This window comes from Tachypleus tridentatus, chromosome 11, assembly GCF_004210375.1.
Source record: "Tachypleus tridentatus isolate NWPU-2018 chromosome 11, ASM421037v1, whole genome shotgun sequence".
Classification (NCBI taxonomy): domain Eukaryota; kingdom Metazoa; phylum Arthropoda; class Merostomata; order Xiphosura; family Limulidae; genus Tachypleus; species Tachypleus tridentatus.
In genome coordinates, this window is record NC_134835.1 from 28,874,534 (window position 1) to 28,895,806 (window position 21,273).

The 21,273-nt window shown below is 34.6% G+C and overlaps 1 protein-coding gene across 2 annotated transcripts in view; it reads left to right on the forward strand.

Annotated features, from left to right (window-relative positions):
- The window catches only part of LOC143231833 (glutamate-gated chloride channel-like), a 210,885-nt gene that overhangs the window by 181,534 nt on the left and 8,078 nt on the right, over window positions 1-21,273 (forward strand). For both annotated transcript variants that reach the window (XM_076466506.1, XM_076466507.1), the window contains exons 4-8: window positions 10,386-10,453; window positions 11,601-11,824; window positions 13,638-13,720; window positions 18,740-18,874; window positions 20,515-20,930. In XM_076466506.1, coding sequence (XP_076322621.1) covers window positions 10,386-10,453; window positions 11,601-11,824; window positions 13,638-13,720; window positions 18,740-18,874; window positions 20,515-20,930 — 926 coding nt within the window. The remainder of the gene's footprint in view (window positions 1-10,385; window positions 10,454-11,600; window positions 11,825-13,637; window positions 13,721-18,739; window positions 18,875-20,514; window positions 20,931-21,273) is intronic.

Genomic DNA, 21,273 nt, shown 5'->3' on the forward strand with positions numbered 1-21,273 from the left:
AAAACTTTGAAAAATGAATTAGTCCGTGTTTAATAAAGTTATTAACTACATTAGTTTATAAAATTAATCACGGTTACTATAAGAAGAAAAAACGTATTAAAACTGTCCCACAAACTTTTCTTCATCATTGTATAGGCAAATAAAATTAGCTTAGAACACAAATTACAGTGTCGGAATTGTAAAAGTTAACCTCAGTAAGAGAGGTATCTATTGATACCTGCACAGAGGGATACACTGTATCTCGAGCTCAGCTTCTTTTGCGAGTTTTATGCGTAACTCAAAACATGAAACTGGAACGAGAGTTCAATTTTACAACGTCTCACTTCAAAGAGTGCATTTGCTGTCCGCTGTCCATTTTATTTGATAAATAAAACTCCATGATTAACTAATATTTTTTGCTACTTTGTGTTACTTTGTGACATATTTTATATCGTTAATCGATCGATAAACCATGAACCCCACTGAGTGTTCGTTTTTCCTATGCAACGTTAAAATAACTGCCTTTGATTAACATTCAACATACGAATTAATATTTCGAAACTGGTACACTCAAGCAAGTGTCTTCTCTTTTCTCTCGTGTAATTCAGTTTAAAAAGGGCCAGGCATGGCTAGGCTGGCTAAAGCGTGCGACTCATAACCTGAGAGTCGCGGGTTCGCATCCCCGTCGCGCCAAACATGCTCGCCATTTCAGCCGTGAGGGCGTTATAATGTGACAGTCAATCCCACTATTCGTTGGTAAAAGAGTAGCCCAAGAGTTGGCGATGGGTGGTGATGACTAGCTGCCTTCCCTCTAGTCTTACACTGCAAAATTAGGGAGGGTTAGCGCAGATAGATCTCGAGTAGCTTTGCGGGAAATTAAAAAAACAACAACAAACAAACAAGTTTAAAAAGTACAACACACCTTGCAGCCAGGATGTGTACGAGGCCTAGCAGAATTATGGTTTATTTGCTCGTATATCAAATAAGTGCAATCAGTACTAAATATTTGAAAACTCTCTAAGTTTCGTACATTTATTGATTTCATTATTAAAACACCCAGGAAAACTGAATCGGTAATGTTGTATTAAAATACTCAGTAGAGTAAAATTAATTAATAATTATCAAAATAATTAAGATACCTCTCGGAACTTCGGAACTCCTTGATCAGAATGGGGATTATTAGTAATTGTAGTATGAACAAAAATGTAAATTACTAATCAACCATTACAGTAGCTTTCCTGGAAAGGCAAGTGCTTAGAAATTATTTTAATCGACCAACTGAATCCACTTTATGAAATGGTTCAATAGATACTGGTAGGATATATGTAGTATCTAGAATGTATCTCTTTGTCTTTCCTTGTCTTTTTTTTTTGTCGAATATTATTAACTATCATTACGAGATATTTCAATGTTCACAGCACTATCCAATACCAAATAACAAATTTTGAATTAATTTTTACGTCAAATACAGACTCATTTGTGCTCTAATTTCAGTGAAGTGTGATTCAAACTACCGAAAAAACTCATTTGGAAGTGTATTCAAATGATTCGGTAAAATCAAAACTGCTTGTTTGCTAAGGACCTCAGCATTACTGTTTATTATCCGGTCTGTTCGCCAGCTTATGTCGTCATGGAATCGACCGTTACAGTGAACTAAAAAATATGTTCCACCCATCGGCGCTAGTAAACCACAGATTGGTTGATTCGTAACGATTGATTCAACTTCCAGTTCGACACTGTATATTTTGTGTTTAGATGTATATATTTGACACTCTTTGTCTAATTCGCAAGCAGTAATTTTCCATGAGGCCTCATTTCCTAATGTCCTTTAATAAAACCAAAATAAAAGATAAACGTGCCAGTTCCTTGCTTCTGTGACTATTCTGGGGATCGCGAGTTCGAATCCCCGTCACAACAAACATGCTCGCCCTTTCAGCCGTGGGGCGTTATAATGTGACGGTCAATCCCACTATTTGTTGGTAAAAGAGTAGCCTAAGAGTCGGTGTTGGGTTGTGATGACTAGTTGCCTTCCCTCTAGTCTTACACTACTAAATTAGGGACGACAAGCGCAGATAGCCTTCGTGTAGTTTTGCTCGAAATTCAAAAACAAACAAACAAGCTTCTTTGACAATTTTTTATTCAAGTGAACTCCAACCTGTCAGTTCAAACTATTTGTACTTCCAGCTGATGTCTTATCTCTCAGATTATGATTTCACGTTTACTTATCCTTTATGTTTGTCAGTTCAAACTATTTGTACTTCCAGATGTCTTATCTCTCAGATTATGATTTCACGTTTACTTATCCTTTATGTTTGTCAGTTCAAACTATTTGTACTTCCAGATGTCTTATCTCTCAGATTATGATTTCACGTTTACTTATCCTTTATGTTTGTCAGTTCAAACTGTTTGTACTTCCAGATGTCTTATCTCTCAGATTATGATTTCACGTTTACTTATCCTTTATGTTTGTCAGTTCAAACTATTTGTACTTCCAGATGTCTTATCTCTCAGATTATGATTTCACGTTTACTTATCCTTTATGTTTGTCAGTTCAAACTATTTGTACTTCCAGATGTCTTATCTCTCAGATTATGATTTCACGTTTACTTATCCTTTATGTTTGTCAGTTCAAACTATTTGTACTTCCAGATGTCTTATCTCTCAGATTATGATTTCACGTTTACTTATCCTTTATGTTTGTCAGTCCAAACTATTTGTACTTCCAGCTGATGTCTTATCTCTCAGATTATGATTTCACGTTTACTTATCCTTTATGTTTGTCAGTTCAAACTGTTTGTACTTCCAGATGTCTTATCTCTCAGATTATGATTTCACGTTTACTTATCCTTTATGTTTGTCAGTCCAAACTATTTGTACTTCCAGCTGATGTCTTATCTCTCAGATTATGATTTCACGTTTACTTATCCTTTATGTTTGTCAGTTCAAACTATTTGTACTTCCAGCTGATGTCTTATCTCTCAGATTATGATTTCACGTTTACTTATCCTTTATGTTTGTCAGTTCAAACTATTTGTACTTCCAGATGTCTTATCTCTCAGATTATGATTTCACGTTTACTTATCCTTTATGTTTGTCAGTTCAAACTGTTTGTACTTCCAGATGTCTTATCTCTCAGATTATGATTTCACGTTTACTTATCCTTTATGTTTGTCAGTTCAAACTATTTGTACTTCCAGATGTCTTATCTCTCAGATTATGATTTCACGTTTACTTATCCTTTATGTTTGTCAGTTCAAACTATTTGTACTTCCAGATGTCTTATCTCTCAGATTATGATTTCACGTTTACTTATCCTTTATGTTTGTCAGTTCCAACTATTTGTACTTCCAGATGTCTTATCTCTCAGATTATGATTTCACGTTTACTTATCCTTTATGTTTGTCAGTTCAAACTATTTGTACTTCCAGATGTCTTATCTCTCAGATTATGATTTCACGTTTACTTATCCTTTATGTTTGTCAGTCCAAACTATTTGTACTTCCAGCTGATGTCTTATCTCTCAGATTATGATTTCACGTTTACTTATCCTTTATGTTTGTCAGTTCAAACTGTTTGTACTTCCAGATGTCTTATCTCTCAGATTATGATTTCACGTTTACTTATCCTTTATGTTTGTCAGTCCAAACTATTTGTACTTCCAGCTGATGTCTTATCTCTCAGATTATGATTTCACGTTTACTTATCCTTTATGTTTGTCAGTCCAAACTATTTGTACTTCCAGCTGATGTCTTATCTCTCAGATTATGATTTCACGTTTACTTATCCTTTATCTTTGTCAGTTCAAACTATTTGTACTTCCAGATGTCTTATCTCTCAGATTATGATTTCACGTTTACTTATCCTTTATGTTTGTCAGTTCAAACTATTTGTACTTCCAGATGTCTTATCTCTCAGATTATGATTTCACGTTTACTTATCCTTTATGTTTGTCAGTCCAAACTATTTGTACTTCCAGCTGATGTCTTATCTCTCAGATTATGATTTCACCTTTACTTATCCTTTATGTTTGTCAGTTCAAACTATTTGTACTTCCAGATGTCTTATCTCTCAGATTATGATTTCACGTTTACTTATCCTTTATGTTTGTCAGTTCAAACTGTTTGTACTTCCAGATGTCTTATCTCTCAGATTATGATTTCACGTTTACTTATCCTTTATATTTGTCAGTTCAAACTGTTTGTACTTCCAGCTGTCTTATCTCTCAGATTATGATTTCACGTTTACTTATCCTTTATGTTTGTCAGTCCAAACTATTTGTACTTCCAGATGTCTTATCTCTCAGATTATGATTTCACGTTTACTTATCCTTTATGTTTGTCAGTTCAAACTATTTGTATTTCCAGCTGTCTTATCTCTCAGATTATGATTTCACGTTTACTTATCCTTTATGTTTGTCAGTCCAAACTATTTGTACTTCCAGATGTCTTATCTCTCAGATTATGATTTCACGTTTACTTATCCTTTATGTTTGTCAGTTCAAACTATTTGTACTTCCAGCTGTCTTATCTCTCAGATTATGATTTCACGTTTACTTATCCTTTATGTTTGTCAGTCCAAACTATTTGTACTTCCAGCTGATGTCTTATCTCTCAGATTATGATTTCACGTTTACTTATCCTTTATGTTTGTCAGTCCAAACTATTTGTACTTCCAGCTGATGTCTTATCTCTCAGATTATGATTTCACGTTTACTTATCCTTTATGTTTGTCGGTTCAAACTGTTTGTACTTCCAGCTGTCTTATCTCTCAGATTATGATTTCACGTTTATTTATCCTTTATGTTTGTCAGTTCAAACTATTTGTACTTCCAGCTGTCTTATCTCTCAGATTATGATTTCACGTTTACTTATCCTTTATGTTTGTCAGTCCAAACTATTTGTACTTCCAGATGTCTTATCTCTCAGATTATGATTTCACGTTTACTTATCCTTTATGTTTGTCAGTTCAAACTATTTGTACTTCCAGATGTCTTATCTCTCAGATTATGATTTCACGTTTACTTATCCTTTATGTTTGTCAGTTCAAACTGTTTGTACTTCCAGCTGTCTTATCTCTCAGATTATGATTTCACGTTTACTTATCCTTTATGTTTGTCAGTCCAAACTATTTGTACTTCCAGATGTCTTATCTCTCAGATTATGATTTCACGTTTACTTATCCTTTATGTTTGTCAGTCCAAACTATTTGTACTTCCAGATGTCTTATCTCTCAGATTATGATTTTACGTTTACTTATCCTTTATGTTTACGTCGGAATTATTTTGCTTCCTTCGCCACTTTTTCAGTTTTTAACAAAAGCAAGTTAGAACTAAAGTGTCATTAATACGACTGTACTTTTGAGACAAACTCTTTATCGTGTCTGTTCACGTGACCTGCTGTCAACTAATGAATGGATGAGTTTTATTCAACAGAAGGTAACAAAGTAATGTAGCCAGTAGCTTCACCAGCTGAGACTTCACGGTAACAAAAGCGCATCTCGTTCATCACACGACTACTTTGATGGGGAAACTTTTATCTCACTAAGGCTCTCAAAACATTCAATATACAATGTCGAATCAATTGTTGGAAACACTAGATCGGGAAAAAGCATTTAGCTTTTGTGTAATGCCTTCTCTCTACAGAGTTTTTTTTTTCCAAACCTATGTGTCAATGTCTTGAAGAAAATGAAAGGAATATAACTTAGGTAGAGAGATAAATAACTTAGAATACGCGATAAAACTAAAGGTATCACTTTGCGCAGATAGCCCTCGAGTAGCTTTGTGCGAAATTCAAAAAACAAACAAAACAAACAAGGTATCACTTTAAAATGCCTTAACTACTATTGAAACGATAAATAGATATTTATCGACATAAATAAATATATTGACATTATTTTAAGGCCGGTCATAGTGGTTGGCGAGTCGACCTGTTGATCGGAATGTCCAGTTATAGTGAATCTCGTTATTAGGCTTAAAGAGCCCTTTCGAAGAGGAGTGCTGTTTAACCTTCATCTCTAAACGCCACCGTTTAGGTCGAATATTTCGATTCATTTACTGATTTCTTTCAACAAAAATACTGTGTTGCTCAAAACATCACTAAATAATAGCAGCCTAAATGTTAAACGCCACCTATCGTAAAAAAGAAAAACGATTAGACCACGTGATCTGATATGAAGATGTATTTTTGTTATATACTTTTATCTTACGTGTAGTATTTTTCTCTTCTTTAACAACGTGAATCAATACGAATATAAAGCAGAAAGAAACTGTGTTGCAGTTCACGTGAAAACCATGGTCAGAGCAATAGACCTGAGACGTCAAATACCTTAGAAAGAGACCTAAGTGTCTTACAAACATTCTTTGAGAATAAGACTGTTTACACGGTGAGAACTTTTTGTCATCATTGGCCACAAAGACGGTTTTGAACATCTTTAAGTTTCTTTGGAAAACGCTTAATATGCTACTTGTTCGGTTTCTTTATCTTCTTTAATAAGTTTGGGTTTTACCTACATATCAAGAATTCTTTCTTCGACTGCTTTACTTGCTGGTATGTGAAATATACATCAACATTCGATTCGTACAGCTCAGTGGAAGTTAAAATATATGTTCGTGTTAAAAAAGAGTTTCTTACTGAACTGAAAGGTTTATTGAATAGAAAATAATAGTAAAATATTGCATTTGTGTTTGCAGTAAAGTTACTATTATCCTCTTCTACCGCCGTTCATTTTGAGCTATTGGTCAAAAGAAAGACAACCAGGCCCTTCTACAAGGACGAGGTATGAAACCTCGTGGACCACAAACTATCATAAACTTTTCTAAATACACTTTATATAGACTCAGAGATTTTATTAAATATTTTAGTCAGTACGTTTTGTACCTAAGTTTTCTTCTCTTTTCTTCGATACATAAATAAATTTATGCATTTATTGTAAGGCTTATCCAAGATGAAATTGTTCAGGGAGAATTAACAACAGTTTGTTCTATGGCAATGAGCAGACGGTATCTATAACGTAGTCTGCTTAGTGAGTGAGAGCAGTATCAAAAACTGTTGGAGATCAACATAATATTGATGGCACACTGAATACTGAAAAGCACAGGCAGATTTTGGTCCATTATGTTATTCCCTCAGGAATACAACTCATCAAGCGGGAATTCATCTTCCAGTAAGACAACGATACGAAGTATGCGTCAAATGAGGCGAAACGATACGTTGACGCAAAAGGTAGCAATGAAACGTTTAAAATAATAGCTTGGCCTAATAAAGTCCTGAAAGGTTATAAACATTCTGATCCAATTGGTTCAATTGTGAGAAGTAATGCCAAACAATTGGATCAATATATCATAACATAACTGTACATTGATAAACCATGTGGTAACCTGAAGAAAAAAATAATGTATAATGCTCTATGGGGAGCAAAGAACCCAGATGTAAAGATATACTAATCAGTTAACTTACTCTGTTCTCTTTTGTATTTTCTGTGAGGTTGTTTTGTACCAACAATAAATGCATCAACTCCACTTGTCATTATTCATTTCTTGTAATTCCTGGATATCTATTAATTGTATTATCCATGATTATTTCCGTTACTGCGTTTTCGCAGTGTGTTGCTGTTTAAAGTTATAAGCTCTCTGTGGCCTTACGGGCCCGGAATGGCCAGGTGGTTAAGGCACTCGACTCGTAATCCGAAGGTCGCGGGTTTGAATTCCCGTCACACAAAACATGCTCGCCCTTTCAGCATTTGGGACGTTATAATGTGACGATCAATCCCACTATTCGTTGGTAAAAGTGTAGCCCAAGAGTTGGCGGTGGATGGTGATGACTAGCTGCCTTCCATCTAGTCTTACACTGCTAAATTAGGGACGGCTAGCGCAGATAGCTCTCGAGTAGCTTTGCGCGAAATTCAAAACAAACAAACAATTTTTTTATACAACCGCTTTAATTAATAGCTTAAAACCTCAGTCCTTTTTATTTATTTTAGAGATAACTTTCGCGGTAAATAAATATTTATTCACTTTCCTAACGTGTTTACCTCTCGTTTTCGGTGGATTTTCTTACATCAATTCTCAAATCTTCTTAATTTATTGGTCTTGCAAACATCGAAACCAGCCCACAGTGGAGCGGTTATTAAATAATCTTATGTTCCAATAGTCCTTAACTATACCTCAATGGAATAAACTAAATTTTAATTTCTGTAATTCAAATAAAGCGGACATTTCTTAAAGCTTTCTTCGGCATTTCTGCTTGGGAAAAAAAACAACAATGAAAGGTTATTGAAGATTTCGATTTGTCTTCTGTTTCTGTCCGTTCTTTCTCCTTGATTAAACAGAATTTACGAGATTACTGGATCGTTGTTTGCGAAGGCTAATTGCTAATGAACATGGTATGAATTTTGCTGAATAATAAATGTGTTCAGAAAGAGAGAGAGGCTTCGCTCGATTCACCCGAATTGCTGAGAAACACTATAAAGCGGTAACGCTGCTTGAAATGGACGTACGTAAAGTTTTACAAGTAAACAAGAATTTTAGAATTAGAACTTGATTATAAGGTAAATGAAGAAGACATTAATTAAGATCTGTTATTCGGGTCAGTGTAATTTCGTAAAGCAGGAGCTCATTGCTAAGTGAATATTTGCTAATGTGTATAAATATGTAAACTATATACGCCTCAACTATGTAAGATAGGTTTGTACATTGCTTTTGCGTTAGAACAGCTTCGGGAAATTCAATTTCTCTTTAATGATCAACGTAAACAAGACAAGGATCGAGACATATTGTAATAAATGAACTGAATCCATGTAAATAGTATTTGTTAACTATCTTGCAGTAGGCACAGAGATAAGACAACGGAAACAGATAAATAGAAAGATTTCTTTGAAAGAATTAATATTATCCGTCTACGTTTTTTTCTTTTGCCAGAGGTATTTGCTATACCACTAACAACAGGAATCGTTTCAAGTGATGTAGACAAGCTAAAATTAAGACAAAATAGAGTCGTAACTTTAAACTTGGTTTTGTTCTCAAGAGTAACCGTCTTTGTCATCTGTCACATGTAACCATGACACAAAAGTCTTACACGAGGGATAAATCTCAACCATAAATTATTAAAATCCAACAGTGGTAAAGCTCTGAAGTGTCCCTCAAGCTCCGTGGACAAATGTGAGACAATCGAAGTAGAATAGAAACTAAAAATAGCTGTAAAAATGAGAACCATACTATATAGTCACGTTTACAATGATCTATGTAGTCATGTTTACAATGATAAACCTATAGTTGTACGTGTGTTTATATAACTGATGCGAAGGCATCGCATTTCTGTGTAAGATACATGATGATGTTTGTAATTACATGTACACACACATATAGAAATTATATATATATATATAAACACATATAGAAATTATATATATATAAACATACATATAGTAATTACATATATATAGACACACATATAGAAATTACATATAGAGAGAGAGACTAACATATAATAAATATATATATATATACACATACATATAGAAATTATATATAGAGAGAGACATACATATAGTAAATATATATATACACACATATAGTAATTACATATTATATACCCATATGTAGTAATTATGTAAATATACACACATATAGTAATTACATGTATGTATAGACACACACATAGTAAATATATATATATACATACACATATAGTAATTACATATATATGTATATACACACACACGTATATACCACAAGTATTGAATGGTACACATACGGTCTTCATTTTACGGACAGAAGATATGTTTATTGAATGGTATGCACCTTTCACTCGTCACTCATAACATAACCTTTAAAAAATAAACATATCTTCTGTCAGTACGTGAAAGTGAAGACCGAAAGACGTCTTTGTATCTGCTCAATGACCAGATATTTCGGAATCAGTCTGATATTTTAATGAACAGAAAATATTATCTTTATATCTGCTTAATGAATGTGATAATCCTGTAGTTTTGGTCTAATAAGTTTCGTCTTTGTAGCTACTCAAGAATTGTACATCTCAAAAGTTCAAACAAATATGTTACAAGAAACCTGTTATCGTCATGTTTTATATTTTTATTTGTTATCAACTCGTTTGTTCACAACTGTTCAGTTTAATGCGGTTTTTTCGTATTTTCAACTTTATATTTTATGTTAACCAATAAAGAACGTTCGCGAAACCTATTAAGATTTGTTTTCTTTCTGAATGTGTTTTTTCTTTTATTTGCCCCCAGTGGCACAACGGTATGTCTATGGACTTATATCGCTAAGAAATCAAGTTTCGATACCCGTGATGGACAAAGCACAGATGACCCTTTATGTAGTTTTGTGCTTAATAAAAAAAATGATCTACTATTCCTTCATTTTGTCTACTTTTAATCTTTTCTCCTTGTAGATGGTCCAGCCGAGGTCAAGGTCAACATTTACATCAGAAGTATCAGCAAAATTGACGACGTTGTCATGGTAATTCTTTGTGTTTTTATTAATATCTGTGTCTTTGTGTTTGTGCAGGTGAGACGCGCGTGTCGTAGTGCGTATTTCCTGCAACGTCAAAACAATGTCAGTTCATATAACGTAATGACTAGGTCGCATTTATTATTTGTTGTTTGTGAGATATTACGCAACGTTTCGTCCAGTGTTAGCACTGCGGTGATGTAAAACTGTGCAAACTCATTTTTAAAGGTCACTAAGCGCAGAGGCCCGGCATGGCCAGGTGGTTAAGGCACTCGATTCGTAATCCGAGGGTCGCAGGTTCGAATCCCCATCACACCAGACTTGCTCGCCCTTTCAGCCGTGGGGTCGGTATAATGTTACGGTCAATCCCACTATTCATTGGTAAAAGAGAAGGCCAAAGGTTGGTAGTGGGTGGTGATGACTAGCTGCCTTCCTTCTAGTCTTACACTGCTAAATTAGGGACGGCTAGCGCAGATAGCCCTCGAGTAACTTTGCGCGAAATTCAAAATAAACCAAAAACCAATGAACGAACAATGGTTCATCCTAATGGTATTACCTGTGGATCAAGTCTTCTTTCAAGCATATTTATTTCATGATATATTCCAATCTGAAATTAAAACGATGACGTATTTCACCTCCCACACTTTTAGAGCTTTCAGTTTTTCAGTTTTTCAGTTTATTCTAAGTTCAATATTAACATAACAAAAGTACTTCATCTCGTAGCCAAACAAAAATGTAAAAAGGTACTTAACTCTGAACAGCAAAAGTATTGATTTATTAAAATCTTACTCAACGTTACATACTATGTATGGCATTAAATATTTTGAATCTCGTGTTTATAACCCTGAACGTTTGCAGTAATTTTATTGCTTTAAATTCGAATGTTGTGTTTTTACACATGATTATCAAATTTTTACTTGACATGAAGTTAGGGACTTAATCTGCATTACACCATTTTCTTAAGAAATGCTTTTCCGTATGTGTGATGGCTTATATTGTATGTACTAAACATTTAATTTATTAATCATGTTTCTATTTATAGTAAGTATCATAACTATTGATAGCATGCACTGACGAATATCTTTTGTAGATAGGACTACCCATAATGTTCCATATACTTAATACACTAGCTATCACTTTACACTATTTTTGGCAGGAATACAGTGTTCAAATGACCTTTCGTGAAAGTTGGCGGGACGAAAGGCTTATGTTTAATGACATGGGTGGTCAAATGGCATATCTAACTTTGACGGATCCGGATAAAATCTGGAAACCTGATTTGTTCTTTGCCAATGAGAAGGAAGGACATTTTCACAAGATTATTATGCCCAATGTTTTACTTCGTATCTACCCGAACGGAAAAGTTCTTTACAGCATAAGGTAAGTTTTTGAATTCTTTACTTACTTTGTTCTGGTTAAATTATTTGCGACACTGAGTTACCAGTAAAGCTGTCATAACACTATGTAACAATTTTTTTTACTTTTTCTTGTTCCTGGACAGAAAGTGTTATTTCCCAATTGCTTATGCCTAAAGTAAATGAAAAAGACCTATTTTTATCTTCAAACTTTGTTTTTGTGACCTGGGAGCGTATAACGAAAACATGATGGGAGACTATATTTGAGGGCTGATACGTGAAAGTGATTTACATTACAGTCGCAAATCTCAAAAACTACTCACTTCTAAACATTTTTGTATAACTTTAGTATAAATACATGTAAATCTTGATTCATATGTTGTTTTATTCAGACCTTATGTAAATGAAAATGTGCAAATTTGCCCGTTTTTACATAGAAAATAAGTTAATTTCTAAATTTCATTATCCAGGTCACAAAAGCAAAGTTTGAAGGGAATAATGGCCATTTTCTGTACGTTTGCAACATAAGCAATTATGAAATAACACATACTATCCATGGTTTAGCTCTATATTTCTTATTAACTTTTAAGGTGTATACATTATGTTGTAATTATTCTGAAACCCTGACTACCTGAGACGTCAATAAACTATACATCTGAATATCAGGTAAGTAAAAAACCAAAAAATGAATACCTCAAAATCAATACATCAAAAATCTGAATACCTCAAAATCAGTACATTATAAATCTGAATACCTCAAAATCAGTACACTATAAATCTGAATACTTGATAGGTAAATCAAGAAATCCAAAATCTAAATACGTGACAAATCAATAAACCAAAATCTGGATTACCTGGTAAATCAAAAAAACCTCAGATCTGACTATCTGTTAAATCAATAAACCCAAATTCTGAATATCTGATAAATCAATAAACCAAATCTGGATTATCTGGTAAATCAAAAAACCTCAGATCTGACTATCTGTTAAATCAATGAACCCAAATTCTAAATATCTGATAAATCAATAAACCAAAATCTGGATCCCCTGGTAAATCAATAAACCTCAGATCTGACTATCTGATAAATCAATAAAAAATCCTAAATATGAATACCAACTCTAATTGAGCTAGATATACTTAAAACTTAGCATCTTTTTTGTGATTCAACAAGAATGATAAGACTTATAGGTTATATTTACAAAACAAAATTATAGTTTGTTTAGCCGTTGTTCTTGGGTTGAAAATTAATATATTGTACTTCCTTACGTTTTTGTTAATACGTCTTTGTACAGTGTGTGATGTAGGCCTTAAGACAAAACACTGTGTAAAGAAATTCCAGTACCTTGAGTTTCTTCAAGAGCTTACTGTATAATACATTTCTATAATTTTTAACTACTATGAATTAATTAATTTATAATTTCCTTGAACATATTTGTAATATAATTGAAATATTTATTTGTCATTTATGTTTAATTTGGTTTAAAATATCGCATGATAACTTAATAATAAATAAACTATTTTAGTTTTCATCGTTTTCGAAAAAAAACAAAAAAAATTTCTCAGAAGGTTTTATTTAGCACCAAAAAACGTGCGAGAAATATGCCATTAGAATATAAATTATAAGAATGACTACAAATATTGTTCAATACCACACTATTGTCTCATTCTAAACATGTAAAATATTTCTATATTACCTAAACCATTACCTCCATTGTATAATGATATAAAATACAGAGTGAGGCCAAACTTCGATAATAATAGACTAAGGTGAGAGTAATTGTTACAGGTGAGACTCGCACTTAGAAAGTTTTTATTATACTACTAATATTCTTTAACAGAATATCGCTCGTCTTATCCTGTCCAATGGATCTCAAGTACTACCCACTAGACAAGCAGACCTGTTCTATCATCATGGCGAGTTGTGAGTACCTAATATTCATGGTTTCTTCTCATAAAAAGTCCTAAATATCGACTCGTTTAAATTCAGTAATTGTTAGCGTTGTACTTATCACTGTTCTAGTCTTCTCTTAAGTATAATGTTGAAATGCCTAGTCCCAACAGTCTTGTTTTGTTTGTTTTCCTTGAGTCACTCTAACGAGAGGTCTCCTCGAGGACGTTCAATCAAAGAGCAAAGAGTAACAAACATACTCTTAAAAATTCAGTACTTGTAAACAGTTAGGTCTCCTCGAGGACGTTCAATCAAAGAGCAAAGAGTAACAAACATACTCTAAAAATTCAGTACTTGTAAACAGTTAGAGCTCTCTAGCACTGCGGAACAGATTTTAATGTACCCCTCAACTTCATTGTCTCTCTTGATCCCAACAATTGTAAATACAATCTCTTAAAATAAAGTATAGTGGACTCTATGCATTTATCATCCAGAGATCAAGTTTGAACTTCATGGACGGCCTCTTGTAAACTACCCATTTATCGTTGTTTCGCTCTTTGTCTAAATTATAATTTTATGAAAGTTCGTATACGTATGTTTCTTACTGATCTGTTGTTAATTCAGTAAATTAACTCTATATCTATTGTTAATGACTTATATCTTAGATATATAGTACAGTTTTATTTTGCTTTAAGTTGTATGTAAATCACACCCCCTTCTCTGAAAACAAAATCACAGATTAAATTCAATACCCTATAAAGTTGTCGAAACTAACACCAAATGGGAACCACAACACTCTTATTTATTATCTTACTTTTACCCGAAGGAAAAATAACTGAACTTGAATTATCCGGGTTCGAATCCCCTTCGCACCAAACATGCTGCAACATGTTACAAACTTGTAACGCTAAAATCTGTGGTTCGATTCCCCGTGGCGTACACAGTAGAGAGCTCACTGTGGTTTTGTTGTAAATAAATATAAAAGATATTTCACCTTATTTTGGCCTGGCATGGCCAAGCGCGTAAGGCGTGCGACTCGTAATCGGAGGGTCGCGGGTTCGCGCCCACGTCGCGCTAAACATGCTCGCCCTCCCAGCCGTGGGGGTGTATAATGTGATGGTCAATCCCACTATTCGTTGGTAAAAGAAGCCCAAGAGTTGGCGGTGGGTGGTGAGTCTTACACTGCAAAATTAGGGACGACTAGCTAGTCTTACAGAAAATACGGCTAGCACAGATAGCCCTCGAGTAGCTTTGTGCGAAATTCCAAAACAACCAACCAACAACCAATCACCTTGTTTAACTACGGCTAATAATTTGATGTGTTGTCTTACATTAATTCGAAAACATAGACGTCATTACGAATCTTTTAAGCATTCTTGGCGGTAAATATCACGATCAATGATTGTGTTGTGTTACAGTTTCTTAAAAATTCACAACTAATTATCCTCATATTTCCAAATATGTTGCTACTAAGTAGTTTTGTATAACACAATCTACTATTGTTATTTAAATAATGATGAAAGAAGGACAGATATATTTTAATTTCAACACAGAAACAAGTTAATGTGAAAAGTAAAATACAGAAAATTAGGGCCCCAGCATGGCCAGGTGGATTAAGGCACTCGACTCGTAATATGAGAGTCACGGGTTCAAATTCACATTACACCAAACACGCTCGCCCTTTCAGCCGTGGGGGCATTATAATGTGATGGTCAATCCCACTATTCGTTGGTAAAAGAGTAGCCCAAGAGTCGGCGGTGGGTGGTGATGACTAGCTGCCTTCCCTCTAGTCTTACACTCCTAAATTAGGGACGGCTAGCGCAAATAGCCCTCGAGCAGCTTTGCGCAAAATTCAAAATAAACCAAACCAGAAAATTAGATATACATTTGTCTCAGACTTGTATCGTTTTTCTAGGCCTAATCAATACATGTCTACTCCTGTATTTGACATAAAGATCTTGCAATACGTGTAGATGCAACTGTTACTTAAATCTCCATAATCGTTTAGAATCGACGAATAAGTTGTTCATAATTACATGAGAGGATAGTGAGTTTAGTCACTTTAAATCAATGTTAAGTTCCAACATCGCATCATTTTATTAACAAATGTATGGTTATTACTAACATCTTCTACGAGTTAAAACTATTTTTTATCAAGAGGAAATAATAAATCTTCAAGAGGAAAGAAGTTTCCTTCACCCAGCTTTCGTAAAGGAAATTAGTTTTTTTTATGTTTTTTGCATCTGTCATTTCTCAAACAAAGCAGATGAACTATGCCCGAAAATAATTACACATCCTGAATAAATTGTCCCAGTGATTTGTGCTAGAAAACGTTGCACTACTTTAATTCTACTTTCGTTATACATCGATATAATTGCACCTAAAAGAATATAAAAAATCGATTTTAGTTTATATGTGTGTTGGAAAAACTTTTTATAAACTACATAACGATTCCCCACTGAAGGTAAGACATTCATTCATATTATTACAACGAATCATCTTGTGCGACTCAAAATGAATACCACATATAGGTTTAAAGAATAACCCAACCAGGCCCTACATGGCTAGGTGGTTAAGACACTTGACTCCTAATCCGAGGGTTGCGGGTTCGAGTCCCCCGTCGCACTAAAACATGTTCCCCCTTTCAGACGTGAGGGCGTTATAACGTAACGGTCACTCTCCCTATTTGTTGGTAAAAGAGTAGCCCAAAAGTTGGCGGTGGGTGATGATGACTAGCTGCCGCCTAATATTATACTCCTAAATTAGGGACGGCGAGCGCAGATAGCCTTTGTGTAGCTTTGCGCGAAATTCAAACCAACGTAAGATGGAGCTTTAAAGGTTAACATAAAATAACCACGAATAATCATCGAAAGTCGTATTTCACCCTTGAGAAAGGTAAACATTTAAATCTACTCTTTATGTTTGATTAAGTCGTCGATTTCCCTTTTAGATTCGTGTAAGATGTTGACCTGTGCCAGCGGCAACACATTCTATAAACCAATCACCACGTTACAAAAATAGAGCAAGTCTGTCTTTTCCCAACATCAAAATTCTCCTTTCATTCTGCCTTCTTCAAAACACATCAGCAGAAAAAAAAATTAAGAAATTAATTTGTGATTTTCTAATAGTTGTTTCTTTGATGGACCTCTTTTCTTGTCAGAAATGGTTAATACTGTGTGTAAACTTTAAAATAATTTAATTAAAGAAAATAGAATATAGGAGAATGTTTTCACTGTCGACGTTATTTGACTATCAGTGCCTGTAATAGTGGCAAAACCAACTTTAAAGCAACAAATGCTGGTATATTTATAAACGTAGTTTCTAAAGTACTTACTAGGATAATATATTGATGTTTTTCCTCCTTATAATAGTTCGCTAGGAATGATAAATGTCGCTGAAAGAAATAATAGAATGAATTATAAAACCAATCTCCACGTTAAAAAACATCGTGTTTCCTTGGGTAAGAGAGACGAATTTTAATTAAATATATATATTTACCTGTCAAACATTACTCAAGTATTGCCCTCACTGGACACTTATAGTACGATATAATACACGGAAATGTAAGTATTCCTGTCTGATTCATCTGTGCGAAAAAGAAAGTGTTTATTAGCACGTGTGCTAATAAATATTGCTACACCTCTGACTGAAACCGATAAACTGAAATATTATTGGTTGAGCAACTATTGAAACAAACATATTTTTTATTTTATTCTAGAAATATATGTAAGAATATAAACAACATAATATAATGCCTCCAAACACTGTAGGTCAGTTGAAAAATTCAAAACACACTAAAAAATACATTTCGTTAGCAGTGCGCGTCGCTTGAAGGTCGATATTGATTTGTTATGATCAAATATTATAAACGGTGTTGTGTTTAAGACGGTTTGTTGAACCAGTAGTGTATATTTTATGAAACCAATTCAACGAAAATAAAGAACAAATACTTTTCACTGAATGGAATTTTGTAAAGTTTGTTAGGTTTCACATTCACGTGTCCCCCGCTGTTACAGCGGTAAATCTAGCTAAAATCAGGTATTCGATTCCCCTCGGTGAACTCAGCAGATAGCTCAATGGGGCTTTACTATAAAAATAAACACGCACATTCATAATGGTTAAATAGGTTTATTTTTTAAGCCTTGAAGGAAGTCCCATACCAATACTTTCTGTAGACGAAAACAGTTTAATGCCATTGATAAAAATAATAGCTACAAAATATTTTCAATATTCGTGTCATCCATCATTAACGTGCAGCAATTTTTCAGGAAATTTTTCTTTGACTAACATAAGTACCAAACTAAGTTTCTAACCTTGTATTTTTTATGAAATAATAACATAACTAGTTCAACATTAAACAGATTTATTAGTTAAACTATAAACAAAAAGTGAGTTAAGTATTCCTTTAAAGGGATAAGCAGTCAACGTTTTTAATTTTGAGAAAAACGTTTGTATTATTATATAGAATTCACATAGACTACAGTTATGTGATCATTCAAGAAGCATATTTTTAATACTTCTATAAATAACACAGTTTGGTGTTCTTAAGACATTTAGCGTATACCTAAGGTATCCGACGTTGCGGATAGAATATTTATTGCTCTCATCCGTAACACAGAAACCTGAAATAATTATTGGATTAGTAAATAAGCGATTAAAAACGCGCTGAATAGGAAATGATAGTAATTCCCAATTATCTAACAAACCACTCCAAATGAGCAGGTGATTCTGGTGTCAATCGTAATCTGAGGGTCGAGAGTTCGAATCCCCGTCACACCAAGTATGCTCGCCCTTTCAACCGTGGAGACGTTATTAATGCCACGGTAAATCCCACTATTCGTTGGTAAAATAGTAGCCCAAGAGTTGGCGGTGGGTGGTGATGACTAGTTGCCTTCCCTCTAGTCTTACACTGCTAAATTAGGGGCGGCTAACGTAGATAGCCCTTGTGTAGCTTTGCGCGAAATTCAAAAACAAAAAAACAAACAAACCTGACAAAGCAGGAATGAAATGTTACCCTTAAAGTACAGTTTTAGTTATGTGTGTTCTTTATAGATGGCTACACCACAGAGGATTTGATGTTTGAGTGGAAAGAAGGAGATCCGGTCCAAATTACCAAAAACATTCACCTTCCCCGTTTCACCCTAGAAAAGTACCTAACCGACTACTGTACCAGCAAAACGAATACAGGTACGTTTCTCTGTTCATGTCGATGCCACCAGGTGGGTCGGGTGTTGACTCATAATCTGAGGATTGCGGGTTCGAATCCCTGTCACACCGCGCAGACAGCCCTTGAATAGTTTTGCGCGAAATTCAAAGGAAACCCAATCCTGTCAAACCAAACACGCTAGCCCTTTTACCGTGGGAGCATTACAATGTTACTGTCAATCCTACTATTTGTTGGTAAAAGAGTAGCCCAAGAGTTAGCAGCTGGTGGTGATGACTAGCTGCCTTCCCTCTACTCTTACACTGCGAAATTAGGGACGGCTAGCGCAGATAACTTTCATGGAGCTCTGTGCGAAATTCAAAATAAATAAACTTTTCATTAAAAGAGTATGAACTATATGAAGCAAAATAAAAAATGAGAATCTTTATTTACACTAATTTCAAACAGTGTTTGTTTCAAATTGTTTATTTCTTCTTGCTGATAGATGTGCACAGCTGTCATTTTGTAAATTCTTAAAAGTATACCTGTCGTGTATTGGTAAGGTTGCGGATTTTTAGAGCAAACGATTTGATTGCTATGTTGTTGTTTTTTTAATAATGACTTACTCTGTTTATTGCGATCCGGTATGACCAGGTGGTTAAGGCACTCGACTCGTAATCTGAAGGTCGCAGGTTCGAATCCCAGTCACACCAAACATGCTCGCCCTTTCAGCTGTGGAGGCATAATAATGTGACGGTCATTCCAACTATTCGTCGGTAAAAGAGTAGCCCAAAAGTTGGCAGTGGGTGGTGATGACTAGCTGCCTTCCCTCTAGTCTTACACTGCGAAATTAGGGACGGCTAGCGCAGATAGCCCTTGAGTAGCTTTGTGCGAAATTCAAAAACAACAATAACAATTATCATAGAAAATATACTTCAATGGTTAATTGATTTTTGCTATGATCTTTGTAGTTGATTTCCTTTCTACTGTGTTTTTCACAATGGTCTCTCCAAACACGTTCGCATTATCATCTGTTATAATGTACGGTCAATCCCACCATTCATTGGTAAAAAATAAACAGCACAGGCAACCGCGGTGGTGATGACTAACTGTTCTTCCTCTAGTGTTTTACTGCTAAATTAAGGGCTTCTATAAGCGTATAGTCTTCCTGCAGCTTAGAGCGAAATTCAAACCAAACCTAAACCACAATTCCTAAACGTAAGTTATTAAGCGTATTATATTAATTCGTTAACATTTGTTCTTCATAATCTTTCAGTACAAAGAATTTTAAATGGTCCTCTTCTCGTGACTAAATTCTGGATTTGATTTCTGCTTAACAGCAAACAAGACTTTCTATAACCACTATTGGAAACCTCAACTCGACATATTGTCAACTTATTTGTAACTTTTTTCGCGACGCCATTTTGGATCGAAAGTGAAACAATTTGTGAGTAGGTCAAATTTATGTATGTATGGTGCTGACATCTGTAGTTAGGTATTGTTGAGAACGAATTAATTCGGCTTGGACGAGTCATCTCGTCTTCGGCACTGAACAGGTTAAACTACAAAAATTATCAGTAGCCTTATCTTATGTATTTAGTAAGCGAAAAGCAATGTGGTTTAAATCATGTTATCTTTATTATTACTTACTTATGTGATACGAAATAAAACCTTCTGTTTTTAGGTGAATACAGTTGTTTGAAGGTGGACTTGGTGTTCAAACGGGAATTTAGCTACTACTTAATCCAGATCTACATACCCTGTTGTATGCTGGTCATTGTGTCTTGGGTTTCTTTCTGGCTGGATCAAAATGCAATCCCAGCCCGTGTGTCGCTTGGAGTCACCACTCTGCTAACGATGGCGACACAGACTTCCGGCATAAATGCGTCACTCCCCCCTGTCTCCTATACTAAAGCCATCGATGTTTGGACCGGTGTGTGTCTCACTTTTGTATTCGGAGCCTTGTTGGAGTTTGCCCTGGTAAACTACGCTTCCAGAAGCCAAATTCGACAAGCCCCAAAAAAGCAGCGAAAGTGGGACATCGAGCATTCTGGACTCGATCCCGATCATTTGGAAGATGGCGCTACAACTTTTGCCATGGTATGTATTTGTCTGTGTCTGTGTGTGAATAATGTTTACAACAAACGACACCAACATCTAAAGCGTATATTATCCTGTCCATAAGAATTATAATAATCCACAAAGTACAAGTTATCGCAGTCTTAACCGTATTACGTAAGAATAATGAATGGACTCTGCATATTAAATGTTTTATTTGAGTAAAGTATTGAACAAAAAATATGCTATTTCTTAATAAAGATACTATATGCTATTTCTTAATAAAGATACTAATCCGTGGCCCATAATCTTGCTTCATTCTTATAGCGATATTAATAATATAACATTTTAGCTGTTGGCCATCATCATGCAAAAACATAGTCTT